This window comes from Lactuca serriola, chromosome 1, assembly GCF_051521515.1.
Source record: "Lactuca serriola cultivar US96UC23 chromosome 1, Lser_US96UC23_V15, whole genome shotgun sequence".
In the NCBI taxonomy this organism is placed as follows: domain Eukaryota; kingdom Viridiplantae; phylum Streptophyta; class Magnoliopsida; order Asterales; family Asteraceae; genus Lactuca; species Lactuca serriola.
Window position 1 is genome coordinate 3,059,941 of NC_136408.1, and position 24,287 is coordinate 3,084,227.

Sequence of the window (24,287 nt, forward strand, 5' to 3'; positions counted from 1 at the left end):
TCAATAAACTAGTGGTCCAATTATTTTTTATTTGGCCAAATTGTAGGGGGTAACAACATACTTTATTTCCGCTACTAACAAGGAATTGTGAGGAAAAACAAGTTTGAATATGCCTAAAGGCAAATGTCACGGTATTTATTAGTTTTAACAATATTCATCAACTTTTTACATGAGAGAATTGTGAGAAAAAAGGAAGGTAAATTAGGTAAAATGTCATTATTATTAATATATTATGTCATATTCTAGGGCGACAACAATACTCGGTTACATATATAGAATAACATCCAACATTTTTGCAACTCGTATGCTGATGTTTGCTATAGAATTTTCAACAAATAATTATTCAAATCTATCATTATATAATAATAAATAAGCATCATATCAGACCATATGGTTTCACAAGTTATATGAGTGACAACCATACCATTAACATCACAAATTTATGCAGCAATTGTTGATTCTTCATGCGAAACTGTGACTACATCATCTTCCTTGTTAGAAACAATCTTTTCAACTCTATCAATAAATTTCAACATTTTCTCCAACCCTTCTTCATCTGAAATTATATGAGAGAGAGAAGAGATCAAACAAATATGTGTTTTAAAAATAATTATGTGATATTAAATTATATAATGAATAGTAAAAGATTTACCGAATCTTGGAATGGTATGGCCTTTAGGATGATGAATGACGATGGGATCTTCAACTGATTTTAAAAGTTCAAGTCCATATGGTTTTAAAAAATCCGCTTCCCCTGACAAAAGATATAATAATAATACTATAAAGATACTCCAAATCATATTCAAAATAAAAGGTTTCTCTAGCTGATGTGGATGTCCAATATTTTATAATGAGTGTTTTTTCTAGAAAATGCAAAAATGCAATAATAACGAGGAGCTAGAAATGTGGAAAATATGCATCGTTATTTATTACGTCATTATTGGGTTTGGTAAGTTTTGTGGACAAGAAGAGTTGTCTACATGTTGAAATAGCGTCCATATATTTTAAAAGATTCCAAAGATTCTAATGCAACATTTAATGCAATTTTGAATCTTCAAATAAAACCTACAAACATCTTAGAGTTAATCATATTTCCCTACAACAAAAAAATATTATTTCCATTAATAACTTTACATGTTAAATTTAAAATATTATTCAAAATAAACGCTTTAACATTTGATGTTATACATCGGACGTTTTTTTTTTTTTTTTTTAAAAAAAAAAAAAACATAATTTGCATCTTCAATTCTATTAAAATGATCTACACATGGAAAGAGGCCAAAAAGAGTACCTAAAAAATGGAGAGAAGGACATTGTATGGGGAGCGAATATGCCTTGTCAGCCCATGTTTGATTTTTCAATTTTGCCCCTGAGACTATTATCACAAATCTAATCTTTGGTACCCTCGTCAATGCCAATCCCTAAAAAATATTTATTTAATTTAAAAACCACCAAATTGTCAGTAATATATAATTATAATAATTGATGTCTGAATTTGATTAAGTGAACTTTGCTGAAGAAATGATTAAGTTCTGTGACCTATGAAGGTTTTTGTTTGTGTATTTTCTTTCATTAATAACTTCAAATTATAAATTACATAGACAACATTACTTAATGTTAATTTCCAATAAGGAATGTTAGTTGTCATTATTGTTACAAACTTGATCCTACAACTTCATTAAATCTTTAATAACTAAATTAACAATTGCAAAAAACAATATGTGAATTAATGTTTGTCGTAATGCATTGATCATGGTTCTTAGCAAAAGTTTTGGTTATGGAGAGAAGAACATGCCTTAGCTTGCAGTCCTGGCAAGGCAGCTGACAAAATTGCACCCTAAATAAATAAATACACAGAACAGAATCAATTCGATTCACAATCATCAAATTGTATTTGAAAAAAATATGTAGTATATATCAAATCAACGTGAAAACCTGCGAGAATCCCATCAAACCATCGATCTCATGCTTAATCATTAAATCTTCGATATGTTCAAGACACTTATCGAAATTCTCATACTCGGTAAAATCCTGTAGTTGTTCCAAAATAAAAAATCAAAATCCCTAAAATTGGTTCGAAATAGAACTATTGCGAGTAGATATGAGATAATCCAACCTTATTGAATTGGAACCATTCGTAATAAGGCGGGTCAAAAATCCCTTCGACCTCAGATTTACCATTACATGGAAACGGCGCATCAGGGAAGAAGAACTGGACCTTCTCATGAACCGATTCCGGCCATTTCTTCAGCTGTGTTTTGAAGATTTCTCCGCTTGTTCGGAATCCATGGAGGCAAAGGATCCTTGGTTTTCGCTTCACAAACAGATCAGAACCTTCACTTCCCATGGTTTTCTCGAGCACAGCTCGATTGCTTCTGAGGTTGTGAATGGTTCCTGTGAGATTGGAGCATATATAAGGAGGATTCTGGCGGTTATAAATGGAGCTTAAAGTGGCGTGTTGAATTTTGACTCGAGATTTGTTAATCACGAGGAGGGTCACGTTAGAAATTGGGGGCACTATCAGGTGCATTGTTGCATTGAGTTTGTGATTTGACTTTGGTCAAATGATAATTATATGTTGCTACAACATAACCTTTTTTTTCTTTATTCATTTTTTTTCAAAATAATCTTTTTTTTTTCTTTATTCATCAACTTTTTTTTTTCATTTCGTTTTCAAATTGTACATAACATGCTTAAATGTATCGTTCTATTCCTTCATGCCAATCTAAATACGTTAATGGCTTAGTCCATTACCTTTTATTGTTCATTTCATTTTAAGAATATGAACTTTTAAGGTAATTAACTTTTCGGTTTTTTCATATTTAAGTAACTATAATGGTCATATGTAAACACTTTCTATAAATTACTTACATAGTCTATAAAAAATAGTTACTTAAATATAAACACAACAAAAAAATAAGAGTAAATTACAGGAATGATCCATGTGGTTTGGGAGGATTTATGTGTGTGGCTCCTAATTTTTTTTTTTAATTTAGATGATCCCTACTGTTTATTTCTATTGTACGTTTGGTCCTTGTTTTATCTAAAAATACTATTGTGCCCTTATTAATTTATTTTTTTATTTATGTATTTATTCTTTATATATTTAAAAAAAATGATAGACCCTATATATTTGTATATCCTCACCACCTCATCTCTCGTCTTCCTTAACTTCTATTTATTTTCCATCTTTAGTGATATCGACGTCTTCACAATCCCTTCTTTTTTTGGTCCTTCAACTCTGTCGAATCAAGACCACAACCCACTAAAGATGAAGAGCCAGTGGGTTTCTGGTGTTGGTTCGTCAGAGTTGAAAGACTAAAAAAAGAAGGATAGTGAAGACGTCGATGTCATTAAAGATGGAAATGAAATAGAAGTTGAGGAGGATGAGAGATGAGATGGTGATCGTGAGACCTAGATTAAATTTCTCAAATGTGGTTTCAGGTTTACGGTGAAGAGATACATATATGTGGGGTCTATTAATTTTTTTAAATATATAAAAAAATACATAAATAAGAAAATTAATTAACAAAAAAATTAATAAGGGCACAATAGTCTTTTTAGATAATAAATGGACCAAACTCGCAACAACAATAAACAATAGGGACCATCCGAGTTAAAAAAATAAGTTACGGACCAAAAGCACAAATTCCACCGAACCACAGGGACCATTCGTCTAATTTACTCTTACTTTTCGTTTTGTTTTGTTCATATTTAGGTAAATATTTTTTTATACACATCTAGATAACAACTTGTTGAAATTGTTCACATATGACCATTATGATCTGTTGTAGCAGGATGTAGCCTGCTACAGCATGTCATAATGGCCATATGTGAACACTTCCAACAAGTTTTTGTTACCTAGATGTGTAGAAAAAAAATAGTTATCCAGATATAAACAAACCGGAAAATTAATTACCTTAATAAGTCATATTCCCTTTCATTTTCCATTTCTTTTTAATTTTATTTCATCGTATCAAACAATCCATTTTATATTCTTATGTGTATTTGAAAGAATATTTACAAATAGAGTCCATTTTTTTAAACAACCATATATAAAAAAAAACAAGACTCAAGCAAAGAACTAGAGCACAAAACCAACTACACATTGTTTAGGGACAAATAGAGTCTTTGTGTTGCTGCTAAAATGCATGCTCAGTTTTATTTTTAAAAATTAACTTGGACCATCTTTTATTTCATAAAAGGTGCACACTTCGTCCCTACAAACATGAAATGACGATATTATATTTTTTTTATTTCTTTTTCATTTGATTTTAAGTTATTCTTGGTTCTTTTATTCTTTTAAATGTAATATATCGCCCAAAGAGTACTCCAACAACTCTTTCTCTCATTTATTTATCCTTCAAAAACTTTATGACGACCTTGGACATCTCATATAATCGCCACCGAAGACCATTAAAGATGCACAAACCCAGGATCCGATCCGATCCGATCCGGTCAACAATCCGATCCGGTAAAATCCGATCCGAATATGTCAAAATCCGATCCGAATCTGGTCAACAATCCGAATTCGATTTGAAACCGGTTTGATCCGGATTTTTTAAGTTTTACCAGATTTTTCAACGGTTTAAGAACCGGTTTATGTAGAATCCGGTTTGTGATCCGGGGGTAAATCCGATTTTGAGTCCGAAAAGTCAAACCGGTTTGAATCCGGTCACCGGTTTAATCCGATCCGGTTTGGTCAAAACCGGTTTTGACCGAAACCGGTTTTCGGATCGGATCGGTTTCATTTGGTGGATCCGGTTTCTATGTGCACCTCTAAAGACCATCGTCCACTGCTGCTAACTGCTACTACCCACTGTCGACTACCACCGCTTCTCTCTCCCCTCTCTCTCTCATTCTCTCTCTCTCTCTCTCTCTCTCTATATATATATATATATATATATATATATATATATATATATATATATATATATTTGTCACCTCTTTCTTCCATATCTTATTTCTTAACCTCGACACCACCACATATCACTGCTAACACTTCTTGAAACTTGTAGTCAACATGTAGTACAGCTCGATCTGAAACCTCATACGGCGGTTCGAAACCCTAGACATCGACAATTTTAGATCTGAGGCGACGGTGGCTTTCATGATCAAGAAAATGGAGTATTTCCCGACAGTGGCTTTCACAATTCATGACCCTTTGACAATGTGGTTGACGATTTTAAATTGTTGGTTTAAGGAAGGTGTTGTCGTCGCTGATGGAATCATCCTCGGTGGTTTAAAACCCTACTCGACGGTTTGTAACCATCCTCAACAAAGATCTTAGATCTAAGACGAGGGAGTATTATCACCAATTTTAATCACATAAAATCCCTAGATCTTTTAAGATTTTCATTGAAACGTCGATGCCATGTTTAATCTCGGATTATGCTTTTACCAATTGTGATTGGGATGCCGATTAACACAATTAAGATGTGAATAACCATGAAAACTCACGCAAACACCCCTGATCGATTAGTAATCTCTCATTGATGTGTCAGTTAATCACACACACACACACCATCAACAATTATAAACATGAGTTGTTTCATCATTTCATATGTATAGTACCATATTAGTGTACCGGTTAACCACACACCCTCCACTAACGACTCATAAAGTAATGATGTGTGTTTTTATAGATTAGCGTACAATTTCATATTTTTTTCCCTAAAGTAACTAAAGTGAGATTTTAAAATAATGTTCTAGTGCTTTATAGATTCTACTTTTAATCAGGATCGTTCCAAACATATTTTGGGCCTATGACGAAAGAGGAAAAAAAAACCTTAAAATACAAAAAATTCATCAACTGTTTTTATATTAACTTAATAATTGAAAAAAAAACTTACTTATACTAGCTTCTAAGTATATTTAAAAAATACTTCTTCTAGCTTTTTGAGATGCAAAATCACTAATAATATCTTCAAAATCGATCATGTCTAACATTATATTAATAAAGTCTATAAAAATTTTGGACCCATTCAGAAAATGGGCCCTAGATGGTCACCTCTATCGCTCATCCTCTAGGACGGGCCTGTTTTTAATCGTTTATGTCCTATCAAATTCATTCGACTAACGACCATCCACCCTACAAAGGAATGGTGGGTGAAAAGGACACACATTCAACGATTATTTTATAGATCGTTTCCTTATACCCCTCTTAGAGCATGACTTCGTGAATGAGGGCTATTATTGAATCGACTGAAATTTCTTATACATATATGTAACATCGTGATTTTTCACCCAAATAAAAAAAAACAAAATTTAACACCTTTTTAACAGATTACATTTGCGGAAGAGTTATTAAGAATATTTCAAATGATGGGTTTTATACAAAAGAACAATCATTTGTGCTCATGCAAAGCCCTAAAGATTGGATCTAGGTTTCTATATAGTACATGCAATTCATCCAAGACTTGAATACCCTAATTTATCATACTACAAAACTTGAGATCTATATAAATAACCAAGTAAGAATATTACCTCTTGATTGTAGTATGAAACTTGAATATTCAAAGCTTACGATAACCAAGCACCTCAAATGTGATGCCTCTAATGGCTTACAAACACCAAAGCAAAAGGATGATGTTTAGGAGAGAGGATGAGAGGATAGAATTCGGCTTCAAGCTTCCAAGGGATCAAGTGGCTGAATTCTGATGCTTTAGGGGTCCTTTTATACTTGAGCTGCTAGGGTTTCAGTCAAAACCCTAACTGGATAGCTTAGGCCTTAAGTAGTCCACAGAACCTTCCAGAATAAGGCCCCCTTGGACGAATTCAAGATGGACTCCACCTTAATTTCGTCCGTGCCTTCATCCATAAGAATTCTCAACCCAAAATCAATTATCTTATAATTGCAGTTCCAGCCCCCTTTATTTAATTAATATCTTTTAGTCATAATAATTAATTCTTAATTAATTATTTAACTAATATTAATTAAACAAATATGATTTATCTTTTAATATATTATTCCTATAATATATTAATAAACCACAGTATCCTCTTTCTTTAATAAATCATCCTGTCAAGCTGCTTTGTTGAAGGCAACCCAAAAGGACCATCACGCATGAGGGAGAACTAAGCATCAATAACTCATTTTTATGACTAAAGACCCCTCATTGGGTCTGAAAAGACGACTTATTTGGTTAAGAGCTTGCCATGCTTAAGAATCACAAAGGTTGGGACCAAAAATACCCTAAATGAAGAAATAACTAAATCCATAAGAAAAGATGATCAAGCTAGGAGATTTTTACCTCCAGAATGTTGCTAGCAAGTTGAGAATCTCAGATCCAAGCTTCTTCCAAGCTCTAATGTCCTTCTACCACATTCTCCTTCTTCAAGAACACCACCAAAACACACAAATGAGTTCAAAGATGCACTATTAACACTTAGGGTTCGCTAGGGAACAATTTTTAGGTGGAGGATGATGAGGGTGAATGTCTTGGGGCCATAAAGAGATTATATATGGTGCAAACCCTCAAAACTAGGGTTTTGGTCTGAACATCGTACAATCGACGTACATGCTGAGTACGCCTGACGCACGCGTGCGAGTCCCACTTTCTCATGCATGAGTACGCCATGTGTACACTCCGAGTACGCATGACGTACGACCCAAAAAGGAAACTTAACATATTTAGGGTTAAAAATGAACCTTCTTGGGAAGTGTGTTGCATTTCCACCTCTTTCTTCATTCATGACCACTGATAATTGGCTTTCAAGTCTCAATACATCTTTGTTGCAACCGAATGTATTGAATTCTTCGATTTATGTGTATCTCACAACTATGTGTCACGAACACCACCCACCTTAGGGACCCATACTCGCCCTCGAAAGGTCCTAAGTCCCCGATCATCCTTTCAGGGGCGGAACATGAGCAATATATATAAGGGGGCCGACCGAAACAAAGAGATATCCATAATTTTTTACTTCAAATGAGGGAAAACTCTAAAAAATATATATACAATAAATATTTCACTATTATATATATATATATATATATATATATATATATATATATATATATATATATATATATATATAGGGTAAAGTGAATATACCTAACAACCTTATATAAGCTTAGGTACCTAACTCCATAATACAACATCGGTTTGTATCATATTTACATTGTAATTGCCTAAGGTTCTTAAACTTCAACCCCATAACTTGATTACTTTCAAAATCTTTGGACTTTCGTCAATATCTTTCTTTTACATCACGTCTTTCTATCGAATATCACCTGATGGGCTTCATATCCTACCACTACAAATGAAAGAATGTAGGAGAAATATAATGATGAATTTCCAAATTTTTTTTGAAGTAAATCAAGTTTAGGAATGAAGTTTAAGAACCTTGGATGATTGCAATGAAAATTTAATGCAAAATGACGTAGTTTGATGAGGTTAGGTACCTAAGCTTATATAAGGTTGTTAGGTATATTCACTTTACCTATATATATATATATATATATATATATATATATATATATATATATATATATATATATATATATATATAACATAATAGTTGTTCTTATGCTAATATGTTTGTTTCGAAATTGATATTCGTATAATAAACTTATACATGTCTTGTTTATATATAATTTCATATCCTAATCAAATGGAGTAGAAAAACAGCAAGTATGCTAATAGAAATATAGAAACGAACATTAGACATTAGGTTATAGTTAAATAAAACATTGTATACTTGATAGAAGTTTTTATTGAAAAGTAATTAGAATAACACAAAAAATAACAGTTAACACGCAACACTCGACATACAATTAACAATACTTTAGAAAAGAAAAGGGCAATAATAAACACACGAGTCATGGAGAAAAAAAAATAACTAAAAAACACTTTAGGCACTATAATATAGGCTAGCAACACATTTGACTAAAGCAATCCTCAAATTCTATTAAATAACAAATTAAAGCTATAGGCTATATCCTAAGAGTAATTAATTGAAAACAAATGAGAGGATAAAAAAGAGCCACCAAAACTTGAATTAAAAAAAGCAGTATCTTGATTACGGGTATCCTCATAACTAATAGAAACATAGCTGCAAAAAAAGAACCACCTGGAGATGGTAACTGGCGAGGCTACAAGTGCATAAGCAGTGGCACGCAAGATCCATGAAGGATGAATGATATAGTGAGAACAAAGATAGGAAGACATGTGATCGTAGAGATTTTATTTGAAGCTACTAGCATAGCGAGTTTTCAGGAATTGTCATGGATGCATTATCTTTTTTTTTTCTCCTGTTTGATTTATTTCCTTTTATTTTCTCATAATAACGGATCAAATTGTTCAAACCTATACCGTTATCTATTTCGAAATTTCAGGAAGGCCGATATAGTGATTATTTTAAATAAGAGACTAATTTATAATTGTTTTCATATTAAGAGGATAAAAACCTGGAGGGCCATGGCCCCTTAAAGGATTCGCCACTGTATCCTTTATCAATAAGTCCTGTTGTCTAACCATGACCTCACTCTTCACATGATCCTCCTTCAAACCCTCATGGTGGCCTGAAACTACTACCAACCTCGTAGATTTCAGCTGGTATGCCTCTCTCAGTTCTTAACGACTCAACATCAACTCTTACATTTGATTTTCCCGGGTAACTAATTTTTGATGTTATTATTTTAACATGTGTTTGTAGATTATTATTTCACAATTTTCTTTTTATCTATTTTATATATTTGATCACGAAGATAGGAGATTTGTGGACGTAAACTTGACAATGCAAGCACTTGATTTTATCAAATATCTTAATACTTAAAAATCAAATATTAAAAAGTGATCTAACCAAATTATTCAAATCAAACTTTTATTTAGTCAAACTATTTAGATTATTATTAAAAAAAAACAAAATTATTTTGGATTCTTTCACATTGAATGGATCGAACCCGACCCATCCAAAAGAACATCCCACGAAGGCACGAAGGCGAGAGCTCAATCATACCCGTTTTCCAGGAAAGGACTAGTTGTATTTGAAACGGCTTACAATTTTTAGAATTGGGACAAGTTGTAATTGAAAACAAGGATTACAAACAGTGAGATTCGATTAATCGAATCGGAAGTTTCAGTTTTCTCTCGAAATTGTAGAACCAGATCTCCGATTTTGACCTTGTTCTTCTCCGATCTTTGCGGCTGATACGGATCACGATTTCAATCGGTAAGAGTTTAAAGTTTAATTTCCCGTTCAATTTTATGGATCTGAATGTCTATTTGGATAAATTTTTTGAAAAAGTCGTTTATTTATGCATGAAATTTCTACATAACTTGAACCCTAGGAAAATGGGCTTATGAAAATTTTATTTTACAAGTTGATCCTCATATTCCAGATCATGAATACATGGTATTCGTGTGGATTTGCGATCAGTGATTACAACGTTGCTCCTGACACAACCTGTTTGGTTTTACAATTACTTTTACGCCCTTTTCATCTTATATCGTATGGTGTTCGTGCGTGTCTGTGTCTGTCCGATTGCGTAATTAGGCTGTGTGTGCTCTTTGTTATGATGTCGGAACTTACTGTTTGAGATTGAGAACGGCTAAAAGCTGTTAAAACATCATTAGTCAATATAAATCAGTGGGAAACAATGGTAGATTAGGGCAAACAACCTCACCCAAATGGTAAAAAGCATCAGTACATGAGGTGCAAGGCTTCTGTACATGAAGAGTTATATTTTAGAATCTTAATGTCTTACTAGTGAAAAAGAATCGGGTTTATGATTCTCCCTGATTTTCCATGTTATACATAATATGCTTTCAGCGCAGTGATCTTATTCACTTCTTTGTTCAGGGTTCCTTTGTTTTTCTTCTTGTTGAATGGCGTCCAGTTCTAACAGAGGTGGTGGCTACTATGGTGCTGATCCATATAGATCCAGGTGCTTATCTTCTTGATTTTTTTTTTCTCAGTGATATAATAGGCTTAATAGCCATACAAAGCTTAATTGCCTATAAGAAGAAAACAAGTGAAGAACATTATAAATGTATGTCAACATGGCTATTTGAGCCCTAACTTGATGTTATTAGTACTCTTTTAAATATGTTGACAGAGAAGGACTTAGCACCAGACAAGGGGCCGGCTCTGATGAAATTCAACTGCGTATTGATCCAATGCATGCGGATCTGGATGATGAGATCAGTGGCCTCCGAAAGCAAGTTAGACAGTTAAAAAATGTAAGCAACTTTTATATCAGTTTCTTATGTTACATGACCTCACATTATATTTTTCTGATATATTGATATACTGTATTTGGTGGATGTTTACCAAGTACTATACCATATCACTGTTTATGTGTATAACAAAATAAATGGTAAACAAATCACAAATGTTAAAATGAAATATTATTGTTGCATTACAGGTGGCATCAGAGATTGAGTCAGAGGCCAAATTTCAGAATGACTTTATTAATCAGCTGGTATGTTTCTTGATCTGGACATCTGGTGTATATATATATATATATATATATATATATATATATATATATATATATATATATTTTAACAATAAGATCTAAATTGCTGTCTGATTTTCTTAATTATTTACATTTTCTACGAATAAACGGAAGTAGATTGTTATTTGATGCTAAAATTGGAAGGTAGAATAATAATAATAGTATATATCTGAGTTGATGATGTTGTGAATTTAATTATAATTTGAATGTTGTTGCAGCAAATGACACTTATAAAAGCACAAGCAGGAGTGAAGAACAACATGAGGAAATTAAACAAAAGCATTGTTCAATCTGGTTCAACCCATGTTCTGCATGTTGTTCTCTTTGCTCTTTTTTGTCTAATGCTCGTTTATTTCTGGTCTAAATTTTCAAGAAGATGAGCTCACCTTTTATTATTATATTCCTTTCATGAAAAAAGACAGAATAGCAAATACTACCTAAAAAGCAACCGTGTTTTGTTTCATATTATAACTTACTTCTGCATAACTCTATAAAACCATAAAGTCAGTAAAGTTTTCCTCTCTTTTTTTATCTATATTTATGCTTGTATTGTGATGTTGTTGATATGAATATGCTGTATTATTTGTTGAGAATACCTATGGATCTGTTGGCAAAAAGAAAAAATAAAAAAAAATCTGTTGATAAAATAAAGATGTGCTCTTGGCATGAATTCGTTTCGTTTTGATACAAGTTGTCATTTGTCACATCAATACAATGTTGAAACAAAAGATACTTGCTAGAGCTATTAATGAGAGAAATGTGGTTTATTTGCTTACATTAATACGTAGAATTCCTTTATTTATCTAGATACACAAGACAATGTCGATTTAATAACATGAGGGTTAAACGACGTCCAAAGTGTATTTAACTTTTTCAAGTCCCAAATCACTTTATTAAAAAGAATAAACCATCACTTCGAGGATAATAAAATAAAATGCCAACATGAGGAAAGTATCATTGTCCACCTTCTAGAATGTATTACAAAATAACCCCTCATTACTTTAAAATGAACTTTTGCTTTTTCTAAAAGGTTAATGTTACTTAAACTATGCATTTTTCACATTTGATTCGAAAGGTCTTTTATTTGTTTTTTTGGCACCCTAAAGTGTATGTTGACTTGCTAAAAAAAAAAAAACTTTTTTCCACCCAATTTCACAGGTAAAAACTGATGTGGCTATGTATCTGACAACCCTGTGCTTAGGGGTTGTACATCTCAACTTTTGTTTCAGCAGCCTAGATATCTGCGCCTTGTACGCTTGCTTTTGGTTTTCATGTTTATGATGGAAAACATCATCATGAACGTTATTTCTTTTCTTCCATATGTTGGATAAGGGATTGTTGGGAAACTGTTAACCAATCATCTATTGGAGAGAATCCAATGGTTTAGGATCGTATGAGGCTTCTTGTATAATATTCAGGTCCTTTTGATGCATCTTGTTCGGGTATTGAAATACCAAAAACTTATATTACTTCAGTTTGAGATTCTAACTCTCCACTGGTGACCAGATTATTATTAGTTGAGTGCTTTCAATTCATCTATTCCAGGATTGCCAAACAAGGATTGTTCGCTGGATATATGAGATTCAGTTGATAACACAACAAACCTTCATTCGTGGAGGTATAACGAATCAAATTGCACAATTTTCATCAAAAGTTAAACTATTCTTCGTCTTTTGCACCCTCTCCCTTCCATTATAACATTACAATTTGGATAAATTGATCTCGCAACATCATCATAAATTTAATGATGAAAAAAAAACAGATATTGCAATTTATCGTCTGTTAAATAAGACTTTTAGTAACAGCTCACACATACTTTTACGCTTAAAAGATAAAGAAAATCGATATGATAAAAACTCATTTGAACAATTTATTACTATTATTCATATTTCATTCAGAGTCTGTGATTGCTTGCTACAGTTTCCAGATTTAGAAAGACAAGAGAATATAAGAAAAGAGCAAGCAAACATATATCATCATAATAATAGCAGGCCCTCCAAACCAATCTACACAAATCATCATCATCATTACTAGCTTATATTTACATTCACTATATATACCAACTTGTTCATTCTTCATTAAGCTTTCAGTAGTAAGTCAAAGTTAGAGAGAGAGAGAGAGAGAGTCAAGTCAACATGCTTTGCAGAGGTGGTTATTAGTTGTAGAAGAGCACTGTTCTCTAATGGGACTTGTGGGTACACACAATCGGCTCCTCTTGGGTTCTGATATTCTGACATGAGAGATTGCAACTGTAAGTGCATCAACCAAACCACTATCATCATCCTCATCCTCTGAAACTGAGCTTCTAGATGTTGTTACTAATATTAATGGAGATGATGACTTCTTCATTCCATCATCCATCATCTTCTTCTTTCTACTTGATTCCAACTCCACTACAGTTGATGCAGATGCTGTGGCTGTTATCACATGCTGCTTTGACTTTGACTTGAATGATAGAGACCTTAAATTGCGCTCCGTGTAGAATATAATCCATGGATGACCTGAAACAAAAACCACCATCTATTAAGTTAAAGGAAACGGAATTCTGTTATATTATATTGTACTTTGGCTTTTTTTTTTATTTAGTAAAAAAAAACATTAAGAAACTTACTTAGTACTTCCTCGGCTGATATTCTGGAATCAGCATTCCGGGTGAGAATGCGTTCGAGCAAATCACGGGCGGGTTTGGAAACGGAATCCCAGATTCCGGTGTGGAAATTGAGTTCCCGAGTTTTGATAGCCTCAAAAACATCTTCCAAAGAGTCTCCTTGAAAAGGCAAAACACCAACTAAAAGGGCATGCAAAAGAATACCAGCACTCCATACATCTACTTTCTCTGAATAGTTCCCTGTTATCACTTCTGGTGCAACATATGCTGGACTTCCAGCCAATCCAGCTAAGCTCTGACCTGTTATTATTATTATTACAAAATATAACTAACTTTTAGCACCAAAAAGATAACACAAAGAAATGAAAGTAGTAATATGCTACTATGCTATAATAAACATATGAATGAAAGTATGCTGCTAAGTTTTTTCCTAAAATGCTTCTTTACATGACCTTTTACAACCTAACTCCAAAAATCCACGGTAACATGTATCAGATTTTCAGCAGCCTGTGGACACTGAAGTTGAGAGATTGAGTTAGCATATGTTAGTGATACTCATGATGACATGAGAAAAATACAGCTTTTTTATTACTAATGAAATCCCAAATTCCCAAATAATGTAAGTCAACAACTTAATTATCAATGTGCATACAATAAAGGAGGTGTTTACAGTAATAATTCCAGTACATGTGCACTTTGATGGGTAAGTATGGACGCATGAATGATAGTAACAGTGATACATAAAAAAGGTGACCACAATGCATGAGAGCTCCATAAATTTGCAAGGGTTGGGAAGTCTTTGTGTCAAGACATATTATTAACATTTCTCTTGGTTTCTCAAAAGGCAAATAAAAATTTCATTGCGACTTTATGCAAGATAAACAATGAAAAAACACATAAATGTAGATCCAGATGGCAGAAAAGACTAGTGTACCATTTGTGATCCTCATTGCCAAGCCAAAATCTGCAAGCTTAATTTTCCCTGAAGCTGTTAAAAGAATATTCTCTGGCTTCACATCCCGATGGACCACACCCATATCATGACAGTATTTAATCACCATCATCAACTCCTTGAATATATTAGCAGCTCTTTGCTCAGAATACCGACCTTCCTTTGTCATCTGATCAATCAACCTACCTCCTGAACATAACTCCATAACTAGATGAAATGATTCTGAATCCTCATACACTGCTTTCAATGTCACAACTCCTGGATGCCCTGACAAATGCTGCATTATCTCAACCTCCCTATGAACTGTCTCCTCACCTTTCACCAATGTTTTGCATGCAAACTCCACACCACTAACCCTGCACCTACATAACCAAACAGACCCAAATTTCCCTTTCCCAATCGTTGCACCCTTAATATAATCCTCTGCGATCTTGTTCTTCCTACCCATTTGAGTGGCTACATCGATACACCCAATTTTCCTCTTAATCCCTCTACCTGATAAAACCAGAGACGAGGTTGCACAGGGAGGAGCAGTGGCAGCAATACCAGCAAGCCTATTCTTGCATGATCCATTAGAATCACCGCCACCACAGATCACATCTTCCTTACAACACCTTTTTTTCAATCTAACATAATCTTCTAAAGAGTAATGACACTTGAGATTTGATATCAAAGACTCTGAATCACCGGTTGATTCCACGATTTCCTTTCTATTATCACTCCATAATAGGTCACTGCCTTTTCTCTTCTTCCTCATCAAAACCCTTAAACTAAATATCTATATAAACCTAATTTCACTTGCGATTCCAAGAACACCCTGATTCGCTCCTACACGCCATAAAAAAACACAAAGATTAATAGCAGATAACCCAAAAAAAAAAGTAAATTGCATGTGGATCGATTTGGGTGTATGATGGAATGGTATTAAATAATATTATATCAAAGTAAAATTAAAACGAAAATTAGGGCAAAGAGATGAACCTCGAAGAAGCGGCTGTGTCGGGGAATGCAGATTCAATGAGTTAGGCAGAGATGTAGGGGAAAATAAACAAGTGTTTGATGGAATTGAAGGTAGAAAGAAACCCTAAAACACTCGGGTGCCATTGATGGATGGATCGGTTGATTGATGAAGATCTGGGTACGCGTAGATTTGGAGGGGGTTTAGCGAAATGCCTTTTTATAGATGGAATCGACGTGTCTCTAATGCCAACGACCCGGATGCGTTTTCTATTCTTTTCTTTTCTACCCCGTATTTCTTTATTAAATATTAATAAATTAATGTATATAATAATAATAATAATAATAATAATAATAATAATAATAGTGCATTTTACGTTTTTGGAAAATGTGTTTATGCATAAAATAATAATATACTCTCGTCTATTTTTTCTTAGCTACATAAAATAATTTTGGTAAGGGAAATTTATAATATGCTGCTATGTGACATTGAGATAATAAAAGTGCACATGAAAGCAACATATTTTTTGTTATTACGGGTCTTTGACTATTTTACCACATTTATGTTCATTTACCATCGCGTATCTCTTCAAAATAATGAATAGTATAATTAGCGTATCCAAATTAGGATGCGTTTAGATTTTAGTAATCGAAAATAGAATTGAATGGTATGAAAAAAAAATCGTGTTTAATAATCTTCTTAAATTTTTCAAAACTTCAATTAATATATTTTTATATTTTCTAAATAAATATATTTTATATTATAATTATATTCTAAATTTTATTAGATATAACTTTTTATTTTATAATTTTTTTAAATAGATAACTTTCTTAATTATTGTAAAGCATATAAGATATACTTTAAACCAAATAAATTATGTTTATATGCACTTTTATTTAACGATATTAATTTCTTTAATTAACATTTATTATTATGAAACATTTTTTTCTTTTTTTTTATTTATCAATTTTACAAAAAATAGGTTTATATGTATTCATAAAAAACATGCTTGAATGACTCATTTTATTCTTTCTAACCAAACATGATAATGAAATATAATGCTATAGTTTATTGATTTGTTTATTCTATTACATTGTCCTATCCATTTTTTAGCCATTTCATTCCATCTTATTTCCATTTTTTGGCCATTTCATTCCATCTTAGTAAACATATGCTTAAACTTCATTTTGGACTTATTTTATGTCGGAATTTTCATATTTTGAGTTGATAATTATAGAAATTTATTGAATATATCTAATTTTCTAATATTTTTTCCAGATTTTTTGTAGCGAAATGATACAATTTTTTTGAATAAAAATATGGTTTCAAATTTTCAAGGTATCTAAACTCAAATCTGAAAAATTGGGTTATACAAAGCGGATATTTTAGAATTCAATATAAAATAAATATTTTTTGCATGTCATCTGCGAAATATAAGATACATTTAAGAGAATTTTGTTTTGTGAGATAGTTTTGACATTTTCATAGATGACATATAAAGAAAATGTTATAGATATGTGAGAAAACAACATTTGCATGGATAAAGAAACATAACCCAATATTAAAACGACAACAAAACTTATTGTAACATGTAGATTATATCGTCTTCTAATTTCTATAGAGAGAATTTGTGAGAATATGCAAAATTAATATGTAAAAGTTGAGTTGTTGAAAATTTTACATCGGAGAGTGTAGATAGGGTGGCTATCAATGCCCATTTATTGTAAATAGTTAGAGATTTTTGTAGAAGATATTATTTGCGAAAATCCTTAAAACAATCGTGCTGATCTAAAAATTTCCACAAATAATTTCTGTTGTGTCATATGCAAGGTTCTAAAAAGCTCGCCATGGCTCCAAGGCTTGCACCTGCCGCCAAAGTTTGCCAAAACGCCGCCTTAACTCATATATATGTATACAAATGAATAATAGTTGAAAATACATATAAAAATATTAATTATATAAAAAATTGCCGTTTTAAGTTACGCCTTACAAACGCTGTGACTCGCCAAGGCTCGGAAAAATTTGAAGCTTAACATTGTCGCCAAGTCACGCGTTACATTATTTAGAACGTTCGTCGTATGCGAAAATAATGATTAATACGGTCCAAATGTTTACTTAAAACTTGAAAAGATAAATAGGGTTAAGATTTTTTTTCTTATCTTAATTTACCTTAATTTTAATTGAATTCCAATACATGTTTTTTTTTCAAAGTGTTATATCTAAAATTTGGTTATGAACTTATAATTAACAATCTCCAAACCCTAGCTCCCCGTTTTTAATCGAATTTGAGCATTGATTCTCGGTTAAGATTCCTACCCGTCACCATCTCTCTCGGTCTCTCTTACAAAGTGTTGTGTGAAGTCACAAATTCGAGAAGGCAGGAGACTAACCGTCTCGTCAATTTGAAGAAGGATGGCGTGTATCCCAGGCTTAAACCCTCCCAAAACCCTAGCCATCATCTCCTCATCGTCATCGTATTCAATCAATAACAATTTGCCTTTATCGTCATCATCGAAATCTCATTTAAAGATCGCTCAACTTTCGAAGAGATTGCCGAAGATTTCCATTGTAATGGCAACCAAGCAGCAAGAAGACGGGCTGAGTTTGAATGCATTAACAAGCAGTGACCGTAGAGATGAAGTTATGATTGCTGCAAAAAGTTCACTTTCGAATTGCCTTTCCGAGACAAATCTTCATCTTACCATCCCTTCTCTCAAATCTAAAACAAGAGGCAAGGTAAAAAGCTGTGTATTTCTTTGTTCCCCGTCTTTATTTGTCCAAAAGAATCGATCCCCGGTGACAATAGCAGCCATCTGATCAAATTGTTCGGCTATTTTGGAAGTAAAATCAAAAGAAATCATGAAGTGGTGTGAAGTTTTTAGCAAGATGCGAACATTAATTGGATTTTGGGACATGCATGTGTCATCGATATTCTGCAATACTTTCCCCTAATTTCTGTAACCATGGTGGCGTTTATAAATTGCATTCATGGATCTGAAATTGGTTAACTTTTTGACATTTTATAGGTTAGAGATATTTATGACGGGGGAGATTATCTTGTTCTAGTCACAACTGATCGACAAAGCGCATTTGATAGGGTTCTTGCTTCGATTCCATTCAAAGGCCAGGTAATTCTTCTCCCTCTTATGTTCGTTCATCTCATTTAGTTGAAAATTTTACAAGGTTGGTTGAAAATTTTAATATTTTGCAGGTTCTTAATGACACAAGTTTATGGTGGTTCAACCAAACTCAGCACATTGCTCCAAATGCAATAATAGCAGTTCCGGATAAAAACGTTACTATTGCAAAGAAATGCTCTGTTTTCCCTGTAGAATTTGTTGGTATGTGCTCCGACATTAACATTAAGGATTTTTTTCCCCCTCATGGTTTATCATCTATTCCTTTTGTAAATTGAAATGTCTCAACTTTTTAGTCAGAGGCTATGTGACTGGAAGCACGGATACATCATTATGGACTGTATACAAGAATGGGGTGCGAAATTACTGTGGCAATGCTCTTCCTGAAGGTTTGTAGTAAAATAATCTGAAAAACTTTTTTATTTTTTTTATTTTGGGATTTAACATACCAACATATGTGACATCAGGAATGGTGAAAAACGAGAGGCTACCTGCAAATATAATCACACCAACCACTAAAGCTGCAGATCATGATGTTCCTATTACTCCAGATGAGGTTTGTCTATTGTCCTCTCTTCTTCTTCTCTATTTTGTATAATGAAGTTGTTTAACCAAATGTCCAAAATACCCTCGAGTAAAATATCTATCTTGCAGATTGTCCAACAAGGGCTGATGAGTCAAGCTGATTATGATGAAGCAAGTAGGAAAGCATTGAGTTTGTTCGAGTATGGCCAGGTGATTTATCTGAATTCTTTATTGGCAGAAAGATTTTTCAAATAACAAAAAGGATTTAAAATAAACAAAAAAATGGAAGTACATTGCTATTTTGAATGATTCTTCTGTTTTGGGTTTTGCAGCGTGTGGCATTAGAACATGGTGTGATATTAGTGGATACAAAATATGAATTTGGAAAGGGTCCTGATGGTTCTGTGCTATTGATTGATGAGGTCCATACACCTGACTCAAGCAGATACTGGTTGGCCCATTCTTATGAGGCCCGCTTTAACAATGGGCTTGAGCCCGAAAATGTCGATAAGGTCCAAGTCCAACCCTTCTCTTTCATTACTCACCAAATTTCTTTATGGAAGCCTTACTTACAATCACTTGATATATGAAATGTTTTTAGGAGTTTTTGAGGTTGTGGTTCAAAGATCACTGCAATCCCTATGAGGACAAGGTAAATATTAACATTTATCTGTTTGAATGTTGATTGGTTAAATGTGATTCATATTAATAATTTTTTTTTTTTTTTTTTTTTTTTTAAATCATTTAGGTTCTTCCCAATGCTCCTGAAGAGCTTGTTACTGAACTGGCTTGGAGGTATGCCTTGATTGATTGATTTGAACCATTGTACTTGTCTTTTAGTTGCAATTTTAACCACTGTTGTTGTAAAAATGCATAAATATTAATGTTTTTGAATGGCAGATACATTTTCTTGTATGAGACGATAACAAAATCAAGATTTCAGATACCCGAGACAACAACGGTAAAAGGAAACTCTCCTCTAATGTTAATTGTTAAGTAAATATTGAGTGAAGTGAAGAGGCTAAGTTGTGTTGTTATTTGTTGTGTGTGCAGGAGCCTATACATGATAGGATAAGTCGCAATGTTTCACATGCATTGTCATTGCTGCTACCCAATTAGTTATAACCATGTGAATCAAAGCAGTTATTTAAACAATGTTTAGTGTCCTTTGTTTTCTTGTTACGCAACTTAGGTTCCCAAAATGTTTCAACTCAAAATCAGGTTGTCTGAATGTAGATCTTGTTTTCGTAACCGATTTGTATCGGTAAAATTTAAGTTATATTTTGTTGGCATTCTCAACCGTATTTTGTGATCAGGTTATAATCCTCAAGGTTGTGTTTGGCAGAAGTTAACTGAAAAAGTAGTAGTGTTTGGTAAAAAAGTAGCTGCCATTCTCTACTTATTTGTATCTCTCAACCGTATTTTGTGATTGGTTACAATCTTTAGGTTGTGTTTTTGGCAAACTAGCTTTTGTAGTATATAACCTAGCTGATAATATAATAGTGTTTGGTAAAAAACTAGCTAATAAGATAAATAACAAAGGTAAAACAAACATCAAATGACAATGGCACATATAAGGGTATATTTGAACAACTTGTGAATAAACTTCAAAAATAAAAATAAACTAGTTATCGATGTTTATATTATTCGGCTTGTCTACTATATTTAGTTTAATTATTAGCCTTGTTTCAATGAGTCGATTTGAGTTCTGTTTTAGTTGTTTAATAGACAAAATTGAAAAATATAGTTAATAGACTGAAAGTCGTACAAAGTGTCTTCCAGTAAAAATCATTTTACTTCAAAAAGTAGATTATTCAATAGTCATTATAGTTATAATAATCATACTTAAATTGAAAAAATAGAAAATACTTTCAGGTCTATCGGTATCTCTAGAAATAAAAACCTTGAGCAACTATGCTTGAGCCTTAAGTCCTTAACTCATATAGGCTTAGGTTTACCGTTTACATATGGGAGAGATCGTTCAGCATCCGCTATGAAAATATTGGGAGACCACATTTAGGATCGAGGTGGAAGCATTAGAAGCTGGTAAACGACTAAATGCCTTTTAAACTTTACTTTTTATATTAATTATAAATATAAATTATAAATTACTAATTTTGTTTTTTTGTCTTGGATTTTGTACAACTGTTTGCTGGAATTGGAGACATAGAGTAACATTGTTGGCTCAAGTCATCTGGTATTGTGAAAACTGTCGAGTCTTAATTAATTTCTTATTTCCAGTCATTTTGATGTTTATTATAATTGGAAATAAAAATCAATAACTAAAGTGAATGACTTGCTTTTTTACATGTAGATTAGAATTTAGATACAATCAAGTAGGATTTAAGAATTAATAACTATATAAGCACGTGTTTGCTGTATACCTTGTACAAAGTAAACCGCTTTACAAAAAAAAAAAAAAATTACAGCATCTCTGATAATGCATCATTTTGTGAAGCTAGAGCAATGGTCATAGTTTCACCATCCATATCTATCTTATCATCCTCCATCATTTCAAGAATGTCACTACACGCTTTCTTTTTTGCTACATGCATCCTAATCAAAGATCGATATACACACAAACTAGCAAGATTGAAACCCCTAATAACATTTAAAAACTCCTTAGCATCTTCCAACTTTCCACTCTTTTCAAAATACTCAAAAATAGACTCAACAATCGTACCCGAAGGCCTCCAATCACAATCCTTCAACATCTTAAACCCATTCTTCATTGCATCAACAACTTTCTCCATGTTTCCATTTTTAAGATATCCCTCCATAAGTATCTCCCATGTCTTATAATTTGGACACCCACCTCTCTCCAATGTTCTTACATGTAACCCCTCCGCTTTTTCCATTAATCCACCCCTAACATAAGCACCAAGAAGAATATTAGACACCCTGATGTCATACTTCCAACACTGTGACTCCCATTCCATAAAAATCTTTTCTGCTTCTTCAACATCATCAAGCTTCACTAAACTTAGCAACATACACATGTAGTTTGCACACGTGAGTTTTGCATCTACCCTTTTGCAAGCTTTCCAAACGCGAATAACCCCCTCTTTGTTTTTCAAAGAAACGTAGTTTGTAATGAGGAAAAAGTAACCAAAATGGTTTTTGAAAGATAGCTTCTTTTCTGCGTTTTCAAGTGTCAAAGTTGCTTTCTCAAAAAGTCCTGATTTCATGTAGATATTAGCCAAAGTACAAAGAGTGCTCCATCCGATTATAACATCCTTGTCGTTCAACATTTCTTTGTAAACAATATCGACATTTTGGACCCCGTAAACCTCATGGGTTGCACTCATCCAAAGATTATAAGAAAGCACGTTTCTTGGGATTTTGTTTTGCTTCATCTGGTATATGACAGATAATACTAGGTCAAACTGAGATGTGGCTATGTAAAGCTTCATCATTGCGTTAAATGGATGTGGAGTCACATTAGCACCCAAAGAAGTCATTTTGATCATAAGCGACTCGGCTTTTTCTGTGGCTTCTTCTCTAACGTATGAATTGAGAAGATGGAGATATGAAGCTTTTTGTGAAGCTGTGTTAGGTAGTTTGGCAAAGTAATCTTCGGCTTCTTCCAAAGTACTTACTTTGATGGTTAATTCTAACCTGAGAGCATGATCAGATTCGGAAAACTGGAAACGTTCTTGATCCTCCATCCACTTCAATACCTGTCAACAAATGTACATCACAAACTTCTCATTTTGAAAGGAAAACCATCAATGCAGTTTCATGATTATATATGAGCTACAGTGTAAAAGGAACAAACCTCAAGAGCGTGTTTGTAACGCCCACGTCTCACAAGTTGATTCGAAATATCTCGAAGATCGTAAATGGAGACTTTTCGGCCTTCGCTGATCCAGTTCTGGAGCACACTCGTCGCGCTTCGTCGGGGATACCTGAGGAAAAGTAACTTGCTTTTAAGGTCGATGTCGTTATTTTGTTTAGAAGGCGGCAAGTCATGGTATGCAGATGCCGATAAGTTGTTCGACGAAATGCGCCTTAGAAAATTGAATCCTTTTGCATTTCCACCGTAGCGTATTTTACGGAAACTGCAATAAAATCTTTGTGGGTATTGTGTGTTTCATATAGAAATACAGATTTGGGTCAACGAAGCTTACCTTAGTGGCTGAAGACGGGTGAGAAGTGAGCGAATCGCCATGGCTTATTACAATGAATTCAGCAGAGTTCAGTCCGGGTAGGGTCACTCACGCTGGCAAATGCGGGAATCTGAATTTAGTTTTTCGGTGTACACATAAGACCAACTCCTAGCAGTATAAATCATACTATTTTTATGCAAAAAAGTATAAAAATCATTTTCAAATCCAACCACGTACTAAAATTTAACATTAAACATATAATTTAATATTATAATTATAAAAGTAAAGCTTTCTTATTATTAAATAAGGGTTATATATATATATATATATATATATATATATATATATATATATATATATATATATATATATATAGTGGTGATGAATAGTTTCACACAAGTTTGTTGATTTGCTGTATCACCACACAAAATTACCGGCAAATTTACAGATCCATGGGAACAAATTAGGCTTGCAAAACATAAGTTTGCAGGTTCATTGGAGTTGCTCTAACTCCCTACTCTAACACATAAAATA

The 24,287-nt window shown here is 33.1% G+C and overlaps 5 protein-coding genes across 5 annotated transcripts; 2 read left to right on the plus strand and 3 right to left on the minus strand.

Annotated features, from left to right (window-relative positions):
• Positions 1 to 201: 201 nt before the first annotated feature.
• Positions 202 to 2,534, minus strand: LOC145081248 (uncharacterized). The gene is made up of 6 exons (XM_079023233.1): positions 2,117 to 2,534; positions 1,936 to 2,031; positions 1,796 to 1,837; positions 1,292 to 1,421; positions 653 to 754; positions 202 to 556 (listed from the first exon to the last, which is right to left on the minus strand). The coding sequence occupies exons 1-6, from the start codon at positions 2,528 to 2,530 to the stop codon at positions 441 to 443; spliced, it is 900 nt and encodes a 299-aa protein (XP_078879359.1). The 5' UTR covers positions 2,531 to 2,534; the 3' UTR covers positions 202 to 440.
• Positions 2,535 to 9,905: 7,371 nt separating this feature from the next.
• On the plus strand, positions 9,906 to 11,999 carry LOC145081725 (bet1-like protein At4g14600). The gene is made up of 5 exons (XM_079023268.1): positions 9,906 to 10,176; positions 10,807 to 10,891; positions 11,063 to 11,186; positions 11,372 to 11,428; positions 11,683 to 11,999. The coding sequence occupies exons 2-5, from the start codon at positions 10,833 to 10,835 to the stop codon at positions 11,842 to 11,844; spliced, it is 402 nt and encodes a 133-aa protein (XP_078879394.1). The 5' UTR covers positions 9,906 to 10,176; positions 10,807 to 10,832; the 3' UTR covers positions 11,845 to 11,999.
• Positions 12,000 to 13,311: 1,312 nt separating this feature from the next.
• PEPKR2 (phosphoenolpyruvate carboxylase-related kinase 2) lies at positions 13,312 to 16,226 on the minus strand. Its single transcript, XM_079023255.1, has 4 exons — positions 16,006 to 16,226; positions 15,007 to 15,852; positions 14,076 to 14,372; positions 13,312 to 13,965 (listed from the first exon to the last, which is right to left on the minus strand). The coding sequence occupies exons 2-4, from the start codon at positions 15,779 to 15,781 to the stop codon at positions 13,595 to 13,597; spliced, it is 1,443 nt and encodes a 480-aa protein (XP_078879381.1). The 5' UTR covers positions 15,782 to 15,852; positions 16,006 to 16,226; the 3' UTR covers positions 13,312 to 13,594.
• Positions 16,227 to 18,254: 2,028 nt separating this feature from the next.
• PUR7 (purin 7) lies at positions 18,255 to 20,969 on the plus strand. Its single transcript, XM_079023284.1, has 11 exons — positions 18,255 to 18,718; positions 19,009 to 19,110; positions 19,194 to 19,323; positions 19,416 to 19,508; positions 19,587 to 19,675; positions 19,774 to 19,854; positions 19,977 to 20,156; positions 20,246 to 20,296; positions 20,393 to 20,439; positions 20,545 to 20,605; positions 20,698 to 20,969. Exons 1-11 carry the CDS (start codon positions 18,395 to 18,397, stop codon positions 20,761 to 20,763), a joined length of 1,224 nt encoding a protein of 407 aa, XP_078879410.1. The 5' UTR covers positions 18,255 to 18,394; the 3' UTR covers positions 20,764 to 20,969.
• Positions 20,970 to 21,959: 990 nt separating this feature from the next.
• On the minus strand, positions 21,960 to 23,905 carry LOC145082030 (Tetratricopeptide repeat (TPR)-like superfamily protein). Its single transcript, XM_079023297.1, has 3 exons — positions 23,775 to 23,905; positions 23,423 to 23,705; positions 21,960 to 23,324 (listed from the first exon to the last, which is right to left on the minus strand). Exons 1-3 carry the CDS (start codon positions 23,813 to 23,815, stop codon positions 22,068 to 22,070), a joined length of 1,581 nt encoding a protein of 526 aa, XP_078879423.1. The 5' UTR covers positions 23,816 to 23,905; the 3' UTR covers positions 21,960 to 22,067.
• Between the last annotated feature and the right edge of the window lie 382 nt (positions 23,906 to 24,287).

Coding starts and splice junctions, on each gene's coding strand:
- LOC145081248 (XM_079023233.1), bottom strand. CDS start 2,530: ATGCACCTGATAGTGCCCCCAATTTCTAACGTGACCCTCCTCGTGATT. Junction 1,838..1,935: donor GTTTGATGGGATTCTCGCAG/GTTTTCACGTTG, acceptor TTATTTATTTAG/GGTGCAATTTTGTCAGCTGC. Junction 755..1,291: donor TCCTTCTCTCCATTTTTTAG/GTACTCTTTTTG, acceptor ATCTTTTGTCAG/GGGAAGCGGATTTTTTAAAA.
- LOC145081725 (XM_079023268.1), top strand. CDS start 10,833: ATGGCGTCCAGTTCTAACAGAGGTGGTGGCTACTATGGTGCTGATCCA. Junction 11,187..11,371: donor AAGTTAGACAGTTAAAAAAT/GTAAGCAACTTT, acceptor GTTGCATTACAG/GTGGCATCAGAGATTGAGTC. Junction 11,429..11,682: donor ATGACTTTATTAATCAGCTG/GTATGTTTCTTG, acceptor ATGTTGTTGCAG/CAAATGACACTTATAAAAGC.
- PEPKR2 (XM_079023255.1), bottom strand. CDS start 15,781: ATGAGGAAGAAGAGAAAAGGCAGTGACCTATTATGGAGTGATAATAGA. Junction 14,373..15,006: donor GGCAATGAGGATCACAAATG/GTACACTAGTCT, acceptor TAATAATAACAG/GTCAGAGCTTAGCTGGATTG. Junction 13,966..14,075: donor ATCAGCCGAGGAAGTACTAA/GTAAGTTTCTTA, acceptor TTTTTGTTTCAG/GTCATCCATGGATTATATTC.
- PUR7 (XM_079023284.1), top strand. CDS start 18,395: ATGGCGTGTATCCCAGGCTTAAACCCTCCCAAAACCCTAGCCATCATC. Junction 18,719..19,008: donor AATCTAAAACAAGAGGCAAG/GTAAAAAGCTGT, acceptor GACATTTTATAG/GTTAGAGATATTTATGACGG. Junction 19,111..19,193: donor CGATTCCATTCAAAGGCCAG/GTAATTCTTCTC, acceptor AATATTTTGCAG/GTTCTTAATGACACAAGTTT.
- LOC145082030 (XM_079023297.1), bottom strand. CDS start 23,815: ATGGCGATTCGCTCACTTCTCACCCGTCTTCAGCCACTAAG. Junction 23,706..23,774: donor ACCCGTCTTCAGCCACTAAG/GTAAGCTTCGTT, acceptor ATTTTATTGCAG/TTTCCGTAAAATACGCTACG. Junction 23,325..23,422: donor GTTACAAACACGCTCTTGAG/GTTTGTTCCTTT, acceptor ATTTGTTGACAG/GTATTGAAGTGGATGGAGGA.